This window comes from Solanum verrucosum, unplaced genomic scaffold, assembly GCF_900185275.1.
Source record: "Solanum verrucosum unplaced genomic scaffold, falcon-dt-bn FXZP01000218.1, whole genome shotgun sequence".
Taxonomy (NCBI): domain Eukaryota; kingdom Viridiplantae; phylum Streptophyta; class Magnoliopsida; order Solanales; family Solanaceae; genus Solanum; species Solanum verrucosum.
In genome coordinates this window covers 2,063,408-2,083,656 of record NW_026020464.1, presented here as the reverse complement: position 1 = coordinate 2,083,656, position 20,249 = coordinate 2,063,408, and the positions used below count along the sequence as shown (strand labels likewise).

General features: G+C 32.8%; 3 protein-coding genes across 3 annotated transcripts in view; 1 reads left to right on the top strand and 2 right to left on the bottom strand.

Annotated features, from left to right (window-relative positions):
- Positions 1–20,249, top strand: part of LOC125808712 (flocculation protein FLO11-like) — a 119,056-nt gene that overhangs the window by 90,241 nt on the left and 8,566 nt on the right. The gene's annotated exons all lie outside the window — the stretch shown is intronic.
- LOC125808887 (glutathione transferase GST 23-like) lies at positions 7,322–8,319 on the bottom strand. The gene is made up of 2 exons (XM_049488557.1): positions 7,995–8,319; positions 7,322–7,681 (listed from the first exon to the last, which is right to left on the bottom strand). Exons 1-2 carry the CDS (start codon positions 8,307–8,309, stop codon positions 7,322–7,324), a joined length of 675 nt encoding a protein of 224 aa, XP_049344514.1. The 5' UTR covers positions 8,310–8,319.
- LOC125808888 (probable glutathione S-transferase) lies at positions 9,362–10,753 on the bottom strand. Its single transcript, XM_049488558.1, has 2 exons — positions 10,400–10,753; positions 9,362–9,730 (listed from the first exon to the last, which is right to left on the bottom strand). The coding sequence occupies exons 1-2, from the start codon at positions 10,706–10,708 to the stop codon at positions 9,368–9,370; spliced, it is 672 nt and encodes a 223-aa protein (XP_049344515.1). The 5' UTR covers positions 10,709–10,753; the 3' UTR covers positions 9,362–9,367.

The window sequence follows — 20,249 nt, the reverse complement described above, 5'->3', positions numbered from 1 at the left end:
CATCAAAAATGACAAAAGAATACCATCTCACGAAATAGATTAAATCCGAATTTAAATTTGAAATCATCATTGAATTTAGAATAATGTATTCCGAGATCGTTATTTCTAGATGCACAATGAAATTTTATTAGAGGATAATTTTTTTAATACCATCAACTATATGACAAGTAGTAGCAGCATTTGTTTGTTGAACAAATAATAAAATTGATAAAACCAATAAGGAAGAAAATCTATTTTTCATTGAAAGAAAACTCATACTTTTATAATTAGTTCAATGATTATTTTACCTTCTCTAGTAAACACCTTTATTTATAGTTGTTTCTTTAAGCTTTGTTTGAATTAGTTTTTCAGTTATGACTCATTAGTCAAAAATCATAAATTAGATTTTTTGACTAATGATTTTTTTATTTATTTTTAGCATTTTAGGTAGTAATGATCTATGTTAGGTAGATCATCTTCTAATTAATATGGATAATAATTTGTGTTTTATATTCTGCTTTTCTCTCTCTAATAGTCTAGGTAGCTTTAATTGGTAGTAACTATGAGATTAGGATGACATAGATTATAAAAGCCCGTTTTGATTGGCTTAAAAAAGTAATTTTTTAGTCAGAAAAATAAAAAGTCAAACTTAAATGATTTTACTGTGTATTGTGATGCTTCAGGAGTCGGTTTGGGTGGTGTATTGATGCAGAAGGGGAAGGTGATTGCTTATGCTTCTAGGCAGTTGAAGACCCATGAGAAGAACTACCCTACTTATGATTTAGAGTTGGCAGCTGTGGTATTTGTGCTTAAGTTATGGCGTCATTATTTGTATGGGGTGCATTGTGAGATCTTCACTGATCATCGGAGTCTTCAGTATATCTTTAGTCAGAGGGATCTGAACTTGAGGCAGCGTAGGTGGCTTGAGTTGTTGAAGGACTATGATGTGACCATTCTATATCATCCGGGGAAGGCCAATGTTGTTGCCGATGCTCTGAGTAGGAAGACTCCTAGCATGGGAAGTCTTGCAGCACTTAGCATTGAGGAGAGACCATTGGCTAGAGATGTTCAGAGGTTAGCTAATAGTCTTGTCCGGTTGCAGATCTCAGAGGAGAGTGATGGGATGATTGCTTTTATTGAGGCTCAGTCTTCTTTAGTCGAGCAGATCCGTGCGCACCAGTTTGATGATGAGAAATTATGTCTCATTCGAGACGGAGTATTGAGAGGGGAAGCCAAGGAGGTTGTCCTTGATTCTGAAGGTGTGTTGAGGATCGGAGACAGGATTTGTGTGCCCAAGACGGGAGAGTTGACTAGACTGATTCTTGAAGAGGCCCATTATTCCCGATATTCTATCCATCCGGGAGTAGCGAAGATGTATCATGATCTGAGTCAGCATTACTGGTGGTGTGGGATGAAAAGAGATATTTCAGACTTTGTTTCTAGGTGTTTGACTTGCCAACAGGTCAAGTGTGAGCACCAGCGTCCCGGGGGTGTATCTCAGAGGATGCCTATTCCTACTTGGAAGTGGGAGCGGATCACTATGGACTTTGTTGTGGGTTTGTCTACCACAGTGGGTGGTTATGACTCCATTTGGGTTGTTGTTGACAGGCTGACCAAGTCTGCCCACTTCATTCCGGTTCGGGTGAAATATACGGCAGAGAAGTTAGCCGAGCTATATATCAGTCAGATTGTGCGACTACATGGGGTTCCTGTTTCTATTATATCAGATCGAGGTTCACTATTTACTTCTCACTTCTGGAAGGCATTACAACATGGTTTGGGTACTCAGCTAGATATGAGTACAACCTTTCACCCTCAGACAGATGGTCAGTCCGAGCGGACGATTCAGGTGTTGGAGGACATGTTCCGAGCATGTGTGATCGATTTTGGTGCTAGATGGGATCGACATTTACCCTTAGCAGAGTTTGCCTACAATAACAGTTATCACTCTAGTATTCAGATGGCCCCATTTGAGGCGTTATATGGAAGACGATGTAGGTCTCCGATCGGTTGGTTTGATTCGGCGGAGATGGACTCTTTGGATACTGATTTGCTTAGGATGCTATGGAGCAAGTCCGTAGGTTTCAGTATAGACTGTTGACAGCCCAGAGTCGACAGAAGAGTTATGCAGACCGGAGAGTTAGAGCCTTAGTGTTTATGGAGGGCGATCATGTTTGGCTTAGAGTGTCACCTATGAAGGGTGTGATGCGGTTCGGCAAGAAGGGCAAGCTTAGCCCTAGATTCATTGGACCTTTTGAGATTTTGAGTCGAGTGGGAGAGGTGGCCTATAAGTTGGCCTTGCCACCTAGTTTGTCGGCAGTTCATCCTGTTTTCCATGTCTCTATGCTTCGGAAGTATATTCCGGATGAGTCACATGTGCTTTCACTCGATTCAGTGGAGTTGGGTCCAGACTTGACATTTGAAGAGGAACCTATAGCTATATTGGATAGGCAGGTTCGAAAGCTTAGGACCAAGGAGATTGCTTCAGTGAAGGTGCAATGGAAGCACCGATCAGTGGGAGAGGCAACTTGGGAGACAGAGTCTGATATGCGTGCCAGATATCCTCAGCTTTTTTAAGCTTCAGGTACTTTCTTTCACCTTATGTTCGAGGACGACATGATTTTTAGTGGTGGATAATGTAATGACCCGGATTGTCATTTTTAGAAATTTACATAAAATTACCCTTTTTACCTCTCTCAATAGTTGACTCGAGTAATTTTTGATTAGTCGGTGAAGTTGATTTGGAAATTTTGAACTATTCGTTTAACTTAAGTTAATTAATCGATAGTTAGTGGGTTAAAGTGATCATTTATTAAAGACTCTATACCACTTGACCATGGGTTAAAATGAATTAAATTATTTGGGGTTTAATATTTGAGTCATAACTGAAAAAGGAAAAGAAGAAAAGGGCGTAGGGTTTCGACATCGTGAGTTTCGATCTGCTTCAGGTACTGCATCAAGTGCTCTGCATGCTCTTCATTAATTTCTACATATGTATATGTGTGGAAATAATATTAAATTAGGTAGGAAAGGGATGATTGTTTTATAAGTTTGTAGATAAGATAGGTGCAGTGTATTATTTTGTTTTACTCTTAATTCTTTACCAATTATGGATTGGTATTAATGGAGTGATGATTGGGCAATGATTCTTTTTTTAGAATTTAATCTTTAGGAATTAAGAATGGCGTATACAATGTGTCAATGTAAGTTGATTAAGTTGTGCGGTACCGAGTGTAAGTGTATTTGTATTATCGTATTATGAATCAATTTTTAATATATTAGTTGGGTGATTTGATTATAGATAAGTTGATGTGTATTGCTAAACATTGAAAAAGAGAAAAGACAAAATATTTGTCATAAATGGAAGGATAAGGTGAATGGAAATTGGTAGTTGTTCAACGTGGGTCTTGGAAAAAAATTGTGTGACTAACTTTAATAAAAAGTTGATAGGTAATGATTGCTACACTATGTGTGGTTAGCAATTAGGAATTTGAATTGGAGATACAGTGATGACATATGTATTCTTAGGTACAGAGGTGGTGTTCTTTTCGTGGATGATTGGTAATTTGGCTTAATCTCTTATTATTATCACATTATGAGTTAAGTTTTGGCATATTCGTATCATATAAATACCATTCGAATTATGATATTGGAAAAGAGTTGAAATTTAACCCTAAGCTTAAAACTTAGGAACTTGATTATAGATTTGGGTGATCATATGGGTCTAGGCTAAACCTATAGTAATATGGATGTTGTTAGTTTCGAAATCTTATTGTGACTATGTACTTGAATAGATTGCATTGATTTGGAAGCTCAACGAAAAGGGAAGGCTCAAGTCCTGGAGTGAATTCTTGATCGATCGAGGCAAGTGGATTTCTAAACCCTTGTTAAGCGTATGGAATTCGTGTATTTCCTTGTGGTATATGTTTGAGAGTAATGTGATCAATTGTTTGTGTGATGTGTTGAGAATTGATTGAAAGACTTGTTGAATCATTGTTGAAGTTGTATCATGATTGTGTTGTTGTGATTTGTGCAATGTTATGAAAATGGTCATCTCCTCATTATTTGTGTGAACATGTCATTTGCATTGTTCTGAGACATGGTTGTGACAAGTGTTATGTGCATTGAGAAAGAATAAGAAATTAAAGAGGATGTACCATTTCGAGGGACGTATCGCGCGCCGCGATGGATACTATATTTCGAGGGACGTGTCGCGCGCCGCGACGGATATTATATTTCGAGGGACGTATCGCGCGCCGCGATGGATGCATGGACAGATATGTCCCCCATGGGTCCCGGACTGAGAGACAGCGGGTGTGTATCATTAGGTCAGACATGCATCACTATACTTGACATTGCATTTCATTGCATTGCACATTTTTATTATTGATGAACTTGATCTTGTGAGTGCCTTTCTGTGAAATTTGTTATTGACGAATATTGAGTTGTTATTGAGAATATATGATCTGTTAGAGTGTTGTTGTTGAGCTGTATGCTTTGTAAACTGTGAATTGTTAGGTTGGGTTGGTTTTATGCAGGTTGTAGTTATGGAGGTTAGGATGGGGTGTAAGGAGTACCCGTATTCTGTACTCTTAGCTTGTGTTTAGAGGTTTGCTTGTTGAGTACCGTGTGGTTTGGTACTCACCCCTTGCTTCTACAATCTTTTGTAGGTTACGAGCCCAGATCTTCGTGATACCTTCCATTCTCTTCGTTTTCGAGGTTTCTGTGGAGATCTGAGAGGTAGCTGTTTGTCATCTCAGTGAACCTTCTTACTCCTGTTTATGATTTTGTTTTTACTTGAAAGACAACGTCATTTGAGACTTGCGTATTTATTTCAATTCTAGTATTTACATTAAAGGCTTGTGCACGTGACAACCAGGTTTTGGGAATTGAATCAAGTTGACTTGTTTTCGTAATAGTAATTACTATTGAACTTTGCTTTATTTCCGCACTTTATCGAAATGATTGAGTTTTAGGCTGACTTGTCTTGGTGGGATAAGACGAGTGCCATCACATCCATTTTTGGGTCGTGACATCAATAAAGTCGATTGAAAATTCTGAAGTCTTAAATTTAAATTTCAATAATAATCAAAACACTAGGTTAAGAAGTACATGTTATATAAATAGGGGCATAGTAATAATTGTTTGTTGGGTTAATTTTGTTCTCTACCTTTTCACGATGGAATGAAAACAAGAGAGGTAACTTGGTGTTCGATTTCAAGTGGATAATTACCTACATGAGAATGAGGATTCAATATTTTGTAACAATTATCATGGATTAAAAAGGAACGGACCAATAGCAACGCAAAAATTTCACACAAGGTGTCTTTAATAGGCGAGAAAAAGACGTTTAAAACGGAGGAAAAAACAATAAAAAGGAAATTCATATGATGAAAGGAAAATTCCAGTACATAATTTTTGGTTAGTTGACTAAGAGCAGATGGGGCGGACGAGTAGAGCGGCATTAATGTTATAGGTTTGATTCATCAATATCGGTGTCTTAGTTATAGATTGATGTTGTCCTCAAAATATATACCCTTAGTTACTCAACTATTTTCATAGTATCAGAATTTCGACTAACCTATCATTAAATATATTTAGCTAACTTCAATGAAATAGAGTCACTCTAGGGATTAAAAACTTGACCTATTCATAATAAACTTTTTTTTTTCATTTCACATTATAATCGGAGAACAAATATTAAATTGCATTAATTTTTTACCAACCAAATTTTCTAACAAAAGCAGATGGAGGAGGATTGCCATTAATAGCAAAATAGAAATCATCTTCTTTAATTAACCAATAACATATTCATTTGTTAGATCCTCCTGTTTCATGCCCACAAGCTCCAGTTTCTCTATACACTTCAAATCTAATGTCTTTTTTACCCCACCAAAAATGACAAAAGAACACCATCTCAAAGAATATATTTCGTTTGAACGAGAAATGAAAATCATCATTAAATTTGGGATAATGCTTTCCGAGATCGTCACTTTCAGATGCACAGTGATATATTAATTGAGGATCATTTTTTTCAATACCATCAACTACATGAACAGTAATAGCATTTGTTTGTTGAAGAAATAATAAAAATGATAAAACTAATAAGGAAGAAAAACTAATTTCCATTGAAAGAAAACTCATATTCTTATAATTAATTAGTTCAATGTTTTATTTTAGGGATAAGGGTATGAAAAATACTTCAACTTTGGTCAGATTTGTTGTTGCGATACTAAACTTTCATGAGGACCTATTACCTCTCTAGACTATTTAATATCGTATTTTAAACATATATATTTGCTCACGTGGACATAAAAAATAATGCAAAATTATAAATAGTAATGTGTCCACGTGGGCACATATATACCTTTAAAATATACTATTAAATAGTTCAGGGGGTAAAAAAATACGGTATTAAATAGTCTAGGGAGGTAATAAGTCCTCATGAAAGTTTAGTATCGCAACAACAAATCCGATCAAAGTTAGGATATTTTTCAGACCCTTATCCCTTTATTTTACCTACTCTAGTATACACCCTTATTTATAGTTGTTTCATAGAGCTTGTTTGACTTATTTTTTATTTATTTATGAGTATAAGTCCAAAGTCATAAATCAGATTTTTTGACTAATAATTTTTTATTTTTTAGTGATTATCCATGTTAGTTAGATCATCTTCTAATTAATATGGATAGTAATTTATGTCTTATATTTTGCTTTTCTCTCTATAACTATAAATCTAGGTAATTTTAATTGATAGTAATAAACTATGAGATAAGGATGACATAGATTAATATTATTATGATAATAAACAACTATACAAAATGATTTGGAATTCTAGAAAAAATTATTTGAAACAAGACAATTTTCAATTGACCATAAGAAAGCTATTTGAAAATTATACTATGAAATAATTCAAGTTGTATGTATGCATAGTACAAATTATTACATTATAGTGTAGTAATATGTCATAGAAAATTATATTTCATTTTGTATTTAAGGATGATGATCAATTAATAAAGGCGGTTGAGAATCTTAAGGTCTCAGATTTAAATCTCAGCCTCTTCTCACCTCAAATATTCTATAAAATTAATTGAGGTGTGCCTAAATTGACCCGAATACCGCAATTATCAAGAAAAAAAATATTTATTCTATATTTCAAATTATCGAATTTGACTAGAAGAAGAGAACATGTCCATACACACATACAACAACGATAACTTATGTCCCAATTCCAAATAAACCAAACTTTTCTTATTTTTTATTCAAACTTGAAACCAGCAATCTAACATAACATAACATAGGCAAGTTCCTATATTTATTTTATACAATTTCTTCTACAAAATCAAGATGCTAACAACATATCTCTTTTAAGTTTAAAAGGCAAAAACATTTTTTGGTGATTAGGTAGACTTTCTTTTATCAAAGGCACTTCTTTGAATTTTTTCATCCAATTTTGCAAATTAGGAAATGAATTTCCTTCAATTAATTTGACACCTCCAACATCTTCTATAATTTTCAGCCAATGACAAATCCATCCAAAAGCTATATCCACTATTCCAATTTTTCCTCCTATAAAAAATATATTGTTTTTCTGATTTTTAAAAGCATTTTCTTCTATAATTTTCAACATTTCCAAGCTGTCCTTCACTGCCTTTTCTTGTTCTTCCCCTTTTGATCTAAATATCATCCAAATAGATACACTCTGCAAAAGATTTTTAAAAGATAAAATTCATCATTAAAAATAAATGGAAAAGGGATTTGAAAAAAAAACCCTTATAATTATTATATTGAATATTTTTATTTATATGTGTTAATGAATTTACTTAATATAAATATAAAATAACTTATCAAGAACCACTAAATTGTCTTGTTTGAATCTAAAACTCATGTATATTCAAGATTTTGGATTTATTTCTATTGAAATGTATTCATCGAAAAGCGAAACATGACAACTAATATGAGACTGATGAAGTAAAAGATTTTGTATAAGCATATTAGATGGAAAAGAATCTTACCTTTTGTTCAAAATAATTCACCCAAAATCTAGCCAAAGCTCTTTCATAAGGATCAATTGGTAGCAATGGATATTGATTTGGCCATATTTGATCAAGATATTCAAGAATGATCATAGATTCACAAATTGGTTTTCCATCATGAACAAGAATTGGAATTTTCTTGAAAATAGGATTATATTTCAAAAGCAAATCACTTTTATTTGCAAGATCTTCTTCTATATATTCATATGATAAGCCCTTTAATTTAAGAGCCCATATTATTCTTAATGAATATGGACTCGCCCATGATCCATGGAGCTTCAAATCTTGATCCATTTCTAAAGTTTTCTTTAATTTTCTTCATCATTTAGTGTCATTTTAAAGGAATGTTATGCTTGATCAACAAGAAAGTTTTGAAATAATTTAAGAGAAAGTTTAGAATAATGTACACTTATTTTCTTATATTATAATAAATTTTAGTTGAAGTCAAATCATGATAATATGTTTAGTAGTTATCTTTATGAATTTATTATCGACTTTAGTCAAAGAGTACGTATGCTAACCCCATCATCATTATATGTGAGGAATAGAGAATATAAAGTGTACGCAAACTTTAGTTATCCTTATCTTGAGAAGATAAAGAGATTATTTCTGATAGACCCTCGAATCTAGCTGTATACAGCTAACCCCATTAATCATATTTTCAAACGTTCCTTCTTATTATATTTTTAAAAAATCATTTTTTTTATTTTGCTTGTCTATTGGGTAGGTAGATAGTTGTTACTTCAATAAAATATTTTTCCTATTCTGGGGATTAAATTTGATTGATTCTTTTTTCCTTTTTTTTTTTTTGCAAACGTTTGAATTTTGACTAGTTACTTATTTTCTGTTCATGAATTATACAATGATCAGCACGTTCTTATAACTAACGATTCAAAATATTTAGAAGACATTTGAAAAATAATGGTCAAAGAAAACATTATTTCTGTCAAAATAGTAACTCGACAAACACATTAAAATGGAGAAAGTAACTATTTTTCCTTTTCTATTGGGTAGGTAGATAGTTGTTAGTTCAATAAAATATTTTTCCTATTCTAGGGATTAAATTTGAGTCCCCCCCCTCCCTGCCCCTGCCCCCTTTATTCTAGGATTAAATTTGATTGATTCTTTTTTTTTTTTTTTGCAAACGTTTGAATTTTGGCTAGTTGCTTATTTTATGTTGAATTATACAATGATGATCATTATGTTCCTATAATTAACGATTCAAAATATTTAGAAGACATCTGAAAAAATAATGATCAAAGAAAATATTATTTCTATTAAAATGATAACTCGACAAATATATTAAAACAGAGGAAGTAATTATTTATTAAATAGTTAACAAACTAAAAATTTCAAGAAGATGACAATATCAACTCTCTCTGATTCTTTAAAAACACAAACATTTCATCATAATTAGGGAGATTCTCTTTGATGATTTGTTCTTCTTTGAAATTTTGTACCCAATTTAATAAATTAGGAAATAAATTAGGTTCCAATAATTTCACACCAATAATATCTTCAATAATTTCAAGCCAATGAGGAATTATTCCAAAAGCCAAGTCCACAATCCCAATTTTCTCACCACCAAAAAATTTATTTTCTTGATCTCCAATAAAGACTTGTTCTTCTATAATTTTGAGCATTTCTATTGTTTCTTTGATGGCCTTTTCTTGTTTTTCACCACTTGTGTAATACATTGTCCCGATACATGCACCCTATATGACAATATAATTGATGTCAAATCGATTTAAGATTAAACGAGATAGTTTAATTTCATATATGATTATCTAACTTTCAGTTTATAATTAATATCACGAAAAATATTAAATATGATCTTAAGAACAACATATGTAGGTTGCAAAAAGTATAATTTTTTCTTATGTAAGTATAGCTGCGTCATCAACAAACTCACCTTATGTAATAACAACATGTGATACAACTTAGAAAACGAAAACTAACAATATCTCATTTTTCTATCAGCATGAGTTTTTTTCAAGTCTTACGAAAATGATTATTTTTTTTAAATGTTGTGTCACGTGGATATTACCTAAGATAAATTATCTTGTTGAAGTAACAACCGCGTGTTTTCTTTGACATATAGGCATAATTGAGTTGTTTTTCTATTATCGACCATAAAAGTTACTTCCTAAAGTCGAACTTTCTTTGATATATAGATATAATTGAGTTTTATTTCCTATTATTTATCGTAAAAGTTACTTTCTAAAGTCAATTTTTTTTATATATATATAGGCATAATTGAAATATTTTACTATTTATCTATTATAAAGGTTACTTTCTAAAGTGTACTTTCATGAGATATGCCAATTTAAATTAGTTGAGCTTTAAAACGAGTATTGAACGCAAGACAGGATGAAAAACTATACCTTATCTCCAGCAAATTTAACCCAAAATCTTGCAATGGATCTATCAAGAGGATCAATAGGAAGAAGTGGATTTTGAGGCCAAGTATCTTCAATATATTCAATAATCACCATAGATTCAGAAATTACTTTTTCACCATGAAAAAGAATTGGAAATCTCTTAAAAGCTGGATTATATTTCATAATTAAAGAGCCTTTATTTGAATGTTCTTCTTCTAGATACTCAAATGGTATTCCTTTTAGCTTTAGAGCCCAAATAACCCTATAAGTAAACAAATTATAAGAAGTTCCATGAAGTTTTACTTCTTCCATTTTTGATAAATTCAAGAACCAAAAACTTTACTCTAACTTATGCATATAATTGAAAGAATAGAAGCCCTATATATATATGAAATTATATATCATGTTATAGTTTCATGGACCACTTTGTTTTTTTTTAATTAGAGTTTAAGTACTATACAATGACTATACATAAAAATACAAATCAGATAATTTATAAAATAATCACAAATATATATATGTGTGTGTGTTTTTAATAATCTTTTATCATGTGTTTGATATCCGCGTAGGAATAAAATATTTCTAACAAAGATAATTTCATACTCATTACAATTCAGTGCTCAAATTCGAGAATTCAAGATTTTTGATTAAATAATATATGAAATAGTAATTATCGATTCACTATTTTTTTATAGGAACAACAATATTCTACCACTACTCTTGACCAAACATGCTTAACATCAAAGTTCTGATGAGATTCCATGCAAGAAAATCATGTTAATAAAATTTAATTAATTATATGATAAAATTGCTATAGTTGAGCTGATGATTTTTCGGAAATTACATTTTTACCTCTATGAGATAGTGATAAATTTATATATATTCAACTCTCTTCAGATCCCACTTTGTGGGATTTCACTAAGTATGTTATTTGATAAAATTACTAAAATCCAAGAATAGGATCTAAATATTTTTTGTTTCTAGTTGCTACATGAGATTCCATTTTTAGTTGATTTATTATATTGATATTATTATCTTCAATTGCACGGATGTCCTTTGATAAAATAATGGATAGAAAATATAATCATATTATTTAGGTACGATCATGATTAATTATGACATAATTAAGGATTTAATAAATGATAAGAAACAATTCTGATTTCAGAGTTGAAATTGGCATCAGTCTAACTGGTCCCAAAAAAAAAAAAGTTTTAAAAAAATAGATTAAATCACAAGGTGATCTATTATTATTTTTTCAGACTATATATGTTGCTGTTTGTTATTGTTGTTATGCATCAAATCTCATTATATTAGCAATGTTTATCTGAAAATTTTCATGACTGCTATAATGGGTGTTGTTACATATGTATCTCATTTGACGTTTAGATCGATCTCATTCATTTATTATAAACAAACAAAAAAAAGGCAAAATCATTGTTTAATATTTTGATATTTTATTAATATTAATCATATTAAACTTTATCTCATAAATTATTAATTAATTCTAATCATGTTTTTTAACATAAGCTGGAGGTGCAAAATAAAATCCATCACCTTGTACCATCCAAAAACAATCATAATGATTTGCAACGATATCTGTTCTTTCACATCCATTGCTAATATCAGAGTTAACAATATAAAAAAATTGTTGCTTTGGACCCCAATAAAAGTGACAATAAAAACGAGTACCACCTACGTTAAGGGTTTCGTCTCAATGGAATGAAAAATTAAATTCACCACTTACGTTAAGGGTTTGGTATCCAAGATCGTCATCTTTAGATTGACAACGAAATTTTAAGACAATATCGTTGTTTGAAAGCATATCGAGGATGTGAACAGTATATCCAGCGGTAAGGGAGAGAGAATTTGTGGTTTGAATCAAGCATCCCGATGTGATTGACACCCTCTGATACCATGAGTTTGAGCAGTTCACAATGCCCCGAGGCCCTTATATTCCTTCTTGGGTCAGGGAATTTTACACAGCTTATGGGGAGTTGGTGCCCAAGAACAAGAAGAAGACAAGCGAGTTTAGACCGGTAAAGTCGGTCATGGTCAGAGGCAAAGAAGTTGAGTGCCACAACGAATATATTAACACTGTATTGGGTAGACCGCTGCACTCTGCACTTCCTTACGAGGGATTGCCTATTGTTCAGTCCATAGATGATTTAAAGGGGTGGTTGGCTCCTCTGATTTCTGACACCACCCCGAGGTGGATCGAGGTAGGAGCTCCTATTGAGAAGAGGGACCTGAACATTGCTGCCAGGTTCTGGTTTGACTTTATCAGCAGCATCGTTATGCCATCCTAGAACGAGTCCATTTTGCTCCATCCTAAGACAACATGCCCTGGTTCTATCATGGCCAGGAGGAGCATCAATCTGGGGCTGTTGATTTCACTAGAGATGGTTATGAGGGCCAGGCAGAAGAAGACTTCTTTGTTATTCCCGGTCTTGATCACTGAGTTGTGACGCATGCTGGGGTACCCCGGGACACTATGAGGGATATTGAGGTCACCCCGTCTTTCTCCATTGGCATTCGGCGTATTGAGGTCGAATACACGCGAGATGAGATTGACATGAGGAGAGCAGCTCCAACAGATACTTCCTCAGAGGTCGATGTTGACTCGTTACCAACTGAGGCACCTTCGTCTACTCCTGCCTCTGAGCCTTCAGGTACACACTCCTTCCTCTTCTTCATAGGTCCCAGGTGTTTCATCCTCTTCCCAGCCTGCTAGGATTACTCAGGCCATGACCTTGAAGATGGGACAGCTAGCCTATTCAGCTGATGTGAGAGCGACTCGATTGGAGAGATCCATCCCAAGGATGATTGGCAGTGCTATCTTGGTTGCACTGACCCCTCTTAGGGCCTCTGTTGATGAACTGGCTACTAGAGCCACTGCTTGTGAGAGCAGACATGGGGATACATCCGAGGTTCAGGCTTTGAAAACGGAAGTAGCAGATTTGAGGAAGGACGTAAACTATTTAAAGTCTACCGACTTCACTTCATTGATGCGGGATGTAGATGACGAGGATGGTCCTGATACCTCAGGGATTCCTCCGACTACCACCGGAGATGTGCAGAGGGGTACAGATGAGGAGTCGGATGTAGAGACTGACGAGAAGATGATAGTAGCACATGAGGAGGAGATGATAGAGAGCCGAGAAGAGAGAATATTTGGAGATTTGCCAGAGCTTGGGGAGACGTTTATGCAGTCGGTGATCTAGACATTGCCTACTAGATGTCCACATCAGCTCCTAGTGGATCTAGCACTGCTATACCTTCTGAGGCTACTTCGGGCATTGATGCCCATATTTAGAGCACTACACCGGGCACTGAGGCCCCGACAAATGGAGTGATTGTGTAGACATGGCCTTTCTTTACCTCCCTCTCTGTCTGACTTATTTTTACTTATGGATACTTTCATTCGCATTTGAGGACAAACGTTTTTTGTTTGTGGTGGGGTGAGGCCCACTTTACTTTTGTGTATATTTATTTTGACTATATATTGGGTTGTGATCTATTATTGTGTTTATATACTGCTTTTTGTGGATATTTGAGCTTATGGCTCCGTGTTTTTAGTGTTTCTAATTGCAAAACGATTTTGATCCTTCCGAAAAATTTAAATTTTTTTGCCACCTCTTGTGTGTTGATTGTGGCTGTTTTTTTGTAAAATTTGAGTCTCGGTCCCGATCAATATCGATAACTTGAATAGTGCTTATAATCGAACGAACATGAGTGTGCGGCTACGATGAGGCCAAATGAAGTTGCATAGATAATATGTGAACTCTTTGCATCTCGTTTTGACTAGCCTAGTATCGAATTGAGTCTCTTGTGATGATCATTGCACACTAACGAAAGTGTGGAGTCTTGTTTGACTGTAGTGTCAATCCCTAGTGTGATGAACTTACTTTGAAACATGCATGATAGATCCTAGAATTTGCCCTGTTGGTCCGGCAACTAAGTATGACTATCTCTTGATATGATCTTAGGCAACTTTAAAGAGTGTGAGCCAATTTGACATATAACTCTTTGTGGCTTACCTTGTGAGCGTGTGTGAACCTCTTTTTAATCCCCCTTGAGTCTTACCTTTCTTTGGAAGAAACTTGATGAAAACATGACCCTTCTTTATCCATTACCCGTGATCTCTTGATTTGTGGTTGATTGAATAGCCAACTTAGGCCAAAGCCTAAGTTGGGGGTGTGGTGAAATGAAAAGGGACAGTCAAGAAGTGCAAGGAAAGTCTCATTTAACTTATGGTGTTGAGAAAAATGGAACCCTTCCATATAAAAAGAGAAAGAGAAAAAGAATGAAAAAGAAAGTTGTGGAATAAAGTATAAAAGAAATGGGGTTTCCAAACAATCTGTGGAAAGTGAATAATAGGATGACTTATGAGCATTAAAAAGAATGATGAGGGAATAGGAAAGAAAGTGTTGTGAGCACCACAGTTCATGAGGATGAAAGTCACTGAGCCTAAACGACCATACATTTGCACTCAGCCCCATTACAAGCGTTGAAAAGACCTTTTTGATCTTGAGTAAGCCGAAACAAATGTTGATTGGAAAATATGGGAAAACCTATTGGTAAAAACATGCATTGTATTTATCTTTGTGAGTGTGAGCGTTGCATTTGTTTCCGAAGCTTTTAAAGTATGAACCATTGTGTGAACATGGAATCATTCTTTGTGTGAGGGCACTTGAACACTTTAGTTGAGCTTGAACGTGCATTTGAAGCAAGTATTGTGAGCATGAGATTCTTTGATATTGGTGAGTCACAACTTGAATCTTTGAGTGCATAATTGATCTTTGCATAAGTAAATTGAGTCTTGTTGTGCGCATTTATGATTGAATATTGTATAGCACTGTTGGAGACACCCTTTTTGAACGACTGAACTTAAGTTTGCTTGAGGACAAGTAAAAGTTTAAGTTGGGGGTGTTGATGATTCCACAAGTTGGACTCATTTAGGGCTATGTTTTGATAGAATTAGTGTCCTCAAATGCATATTTTGTCTCAATATATGACGAAAACCCTTAGGTTTCAGGTATTTGGAGTTTGAGGGAAAGCATGGATACTACTTAGCAAAAAGGAACAAAAGCAGCTGAAAGAATGAAGAAATAACGATCTGAGAATCGTTGAACCTGTTCGGTGAGTCGCCAAAAGGTCTTATCCTCTCCTTTTGTTCCAGTGTGCTAATCCCTGAAGGAAATGATCAAATCGGTGGTGAAATGGAGTAGTCGGCGCATCGCCGAGTAGTTTCGCGACGCAGTACTATACCGCCTAATGATCCATGACGCAAGGATGCTGAAGGCAAAAGCTAAAAAGTGATGAAACAAACCAAAAGGCGGATCGCCGAGTGCATCGGCGATCCCAACTAACGTGCCGAGCGATCCTTCGCAGAACACTGTCTGAAAACTATAAATACTAGTTGAAGTTTTTACTTTAGTATCAAGTTTTATTATCAGACAATTCATATTAGACTTAGAGTTTTTAGAGGGTTTTGGAGACTTTGTTCTACGACCTTGAAGATTCAAAGGGTTTTAACTCCAAGATTTTGGACTTGGGTCTCTATGATTCTTCACATTAGTATCATTGACCCTACTAATTTATAGATCGTGACGGAATATAATACGTTAAATGAAATGAAGACAAATAGAGTTTCATGCGAAAAATAGAACGATAAAAAACTCTTTTTATACTCTTTTTAAACTTTTTCAAGTCTATCTTCTTATTTGTTTCAAATCAAACTTTATAGTTTTAAGATCGCACCTTCAGTATGCTTGTGGTGAAATATTCTAAACATAGTATCTATTGATTTTGTTATTCTTATGATTCAAAGAATTCGCCAACTACACGATAATTAGCACAAACATCAAGTAAATAATATCTAACACTATAGAATGTCCTAAAACCTGAAGAATATCATATAAACTGATTGAATAAATTAATTCGCTTTTGTATATTAATATTTATTTTAGGTAATATTTAAGAACAATTTTTCCAGGAAAATTTTCATATATAGCCATTCAAAAATAACTTAATTATGCTCCATAGCTATAGTTTGTTAATTATGATTCGTATCTGCATGTTAGAGGGAGCAGCGAGACGAGCGAGAGAGGGCAGAGAGTGGAAAGATATGAATTGTATATGTATATTTGTCGGATTGTATATGTATATTTGTCAAATAATTGTATATATGTAACTTGTATACATATATATTTGTATATCTAGCGAGCGAGATTAGGAGAGAAAGGAGAGAGACGAGCGAGAGAGGGCAGAGAGTGGAGAGAGACGAACTGTATATGTATATCTGTATAATTCTATATATGTAATTAATATATATATATATATATATATATATTTGTATATGCGACGAGCGAGATTGGGAGAGGGAAGAGAGAGGCTAGCGAGAGAGGGCAGAGAATGGAGAACGATTAATGTATTTGTATAATTTGTAATTTGTATATGTTTAAGCGGTGTAATTACATCTAAAATTTAGTTGCAAGCCGTAATTAATTCAAACTATAACGGTATTAATGAAGTGATAAATATGACAATTACTTTTTACCTTTTCAATAAAAAGTTGTGTATCTTTTTGTAATGTACAAGTTATCTTCTTTTTTTACCTTATACTTTTCTAATTTGATTTTTATATATTCTATCCTCCCCTCTTCCTCTCTTGTATTTCTTCTCACTTTCTCTTTTCTAATCTTACATCTGTCTTATTCAAAGCTATGATTTCGGCTAAGAAAATTGCATTAGAGATGAATATAGAACTTGAATTTCGTAAGAAGCGTGTAATTTATAAAAAAAATATTTTGATGAGAATGTTGATATGAAATCACAAGATCTCTTGAAGAATCATTTAGAGTTGATAACTTCTTATACATAGTAAACCAAGCCATATTTTCACTTCAAAATAGATTTGAACAATTTGAAGTATATGAAAGTATTTTTGGTTTTCTAATTAGTGGGAAAAAATTGAGATCATTAGACGATGAGAATTTAAAAAAATATTGTCTTAATCTTGAATGTTCCTTAAAACATAATACTCACTCCGATATTGACGGTTTAGACTTATTTTCTGAATTAAAAGTGTTAAGGAAAATCATAAAAGTAGAAGACAATACTCTAATTGAGATACTCAATCAAATAAAAAAACTTGATTCTTTTCCAAATGCTTACATTGCTTATAGAATAATGTTAACAATTCCTCTAACAGTCGCCTCAGCAGAAAGAAGTTTTTTAAAATTTAAAATAATAAAATCTTATTTAAGATCAACAATGTCTCAAGAAAGATTAAGTGGTTTGACTATATTATCGATTGAAAAATAATTATTAAAAGAGATTGACTACATAAAATTATTAACAACTTTGCATCTTAAAAAAGCTAGAAAAATAGACTTAAAATAAAAACATTTATAATTTTTTAATTTTTTTCAGGCCTCTAGTTTGATTTTGGCTTTAGGCCACCAATGGGTTTGAGCCGCCCCTGGTTTCACATTGAGAATTAATTATTAATTATTATTGTTTTGTAAAAATATTTTTCTTTAAATAGTTATATTAACATTAACAATTTTTTATTTTTTTTAGAGCAAAATAAATTCCACTACTTTAGATCCTAATTATTAGGATTCTCGATGATTTTCGATATTCATTTGCCTATTGGTTCTTTACTCTCCTTTTTCTTAGTATTCTCTACATGTATAATGTTGGTTTTCTAACTCGAGAGTAAGTTTCTCTCGCTAGGGTATTACTTTGAGGTGGTAATTTATCACTATAATTTATCAAACACTTGGCGGAAAATTGAAAGAAAAATCATCACTTTTATTTATTTGTTTTATCCTTTTTTGTTCACTTGATTTTCACAAGAAAAATCCAATAGAACATGGTTATGCTCACAAACATAGCTTATTCAAAAGGGACAAGAATGGAAAAAATAAACGTCGTGCATTGTTGGTATCTTGGATTGAAGTTAGCTTACAACAACTAATTGAAAGGATATTAACACAACTAAAATTCGTGAACAGTTAAAAAGTAACCGATACATTAACAAGAAACGTACTAAGAAAACTAAAAGTCTATGTCTAAATTTTAAAGAAAATGTTATTGCGAGTAACGTTTTAGCTATAAAACGTGCCTCCGAGTAACGAATCATAAAACGTATTTGACAGTAACGTTTTATGCTTAAAATGTTACCATCAATAATGCTTCTTTATTTAATGCCGTCAGCCCATATATTTTATGCGTCTGTATTTTTTTTAATAAAATATAGCCTAAAACGTTACTCAGGAATACGTTTATACTAGTTTTGTAAATTTTCAAAAAAACATATTATTTTGGTGAATTGATTTAAATAATGACTTACTTTGGTAAAAAATTCTTGTTTTTGGATGGTACAAGGTGATTGATTTTATTTTGCAGGTCATAATTCTCCTCCAGCTTATGTTAAAAAACATGATTGGAATTAATAATTATAAGACAAAGTTTAATTATATGATAAATATTAATAAAATATTAAACAATGCTTCTGCGTTTTTTTGTTTATAATGACTGGATGAGATTGATCGATAACAACAAGTCAACACTTCATTATAGCCGTTATGAAATTTTCAGATAAATGTTGCTATAATAATGAGATTTGGTGTATAACAACTAGGGGTGTTCACGGGTCGGTTTGGATCGGTTATTGGTTAAAATCAAAATCAAACCAACTTAATCGGTTTTAAAATAATCAAAACCAAACCAAACCAAATATAATATACATTTATCGGTTTGGTGGTTATCGATTTCGGTTTGGTTTGGTTCGGTTATTCGGTTATTAACTATACACAAAAACAAAAGAAACAATTCATTCAAAATGTGAAAAAAGTGACAACAATCCATTCAAAACGAAAAATAGTTTGAATGACTTAAATTACTAAACTTTCGATCACTAAATTTACTATCAATAAAACTTTAAAATTCACTATATTGACCTAAAAGGAAGAAACAATAATATTTTCAGTCCCACAAAGATTGTCATAGACACTCATATACATGAAATCAATAAGATAAATGTTTTCATCTTGGGCATTTTTGCTTTCAATAAGTAAATTATAAAGAAATTTTAATGAAAATATATATAAGATCTATAAAATTGTTTATAAAAAGGATATATTAAGTATGTATATTAATATAAATATATGTATATAATTCATCGGTTTGGTTCGGTTATTTCTTCGGTTTTTTTGAATAAAATCATTACCAAACCAAATACTACCGATTTTCAAAAATCTAAAACCAAACCCAAATAAAATAGATTTTATTTTATCAATTTGGTTCAGTTTTTCGATTTGGATCGGTTTTTATCCAAACCGTGAACACCCCTAATAACAACAATAACAAACAACAACATATATAGTGTGAAAGTTTGCCTAATACTTGGTTCTAACTTAAATATGAGAACTAGTTTTTGGACACGTGTTGCACGTGTGTCCCCTGTGATTTTTTATAGATCCATTTAAATGATTAAAATTCCTTTTAATGATTAAAATTTATTCTATTTGAGCAATCAATTATAAATTTTGAACTTTGATGAGTAGTTAGCAAACTTCCAACAAAATCACAGATGGCTAATAACTTGAACGTAAATATGTAGCTTCCATTTAAATATGTGTTAACGTTGATAGCTATATATATTGTTGATTTACCATTTCATTATGGATAAATATGTCATTGATGAGAAGATGTGATAGTTTATTATCAATTAAATTTGATAATTGACAGTTTTAAGAAAATATGCAGATAAGAAAGACTCAAAATATTCACTCAACACATGTGACTCTTTAACTTTCAAAATGATAAGAGGTGAAAACATTTT

What these genes read in the sequence shown, in the direction of transcription:
- LOC125808888 (XM_049488558.1), bottom strand. Translation starts at nt 10,708, where the DNA reads ATGGAAGAAGTAAAACTTCATGGAACTTCTTATAATTTGTTTACTTAT. An exon ending in TTAAATTTGCTGGAGATAAG is followed by an intron (nt 9,731 to 10,399) that starts GTATAGTTTTTC and finishes ATTGTCATATAG; the next exon opens with GGTGCATGTATCGGGACAAT.
- LOC125808887 (XM_049488557.1), bottom strand. Translation starts at nt 8,309, where the DNA reads ATGGATCAAGATTTGAAGCTCCATGGATCATGGGCGAGTCCATATTCA. An exon ending in TGAATTATTTTGAACAAAAG is followed by an intron (nt 7,682 to 7,994) that starts GTAAGATTCTTT and finishes AATCTTTTGCAG; the next exon opens with AGTGTATCTATTTGGATGAT.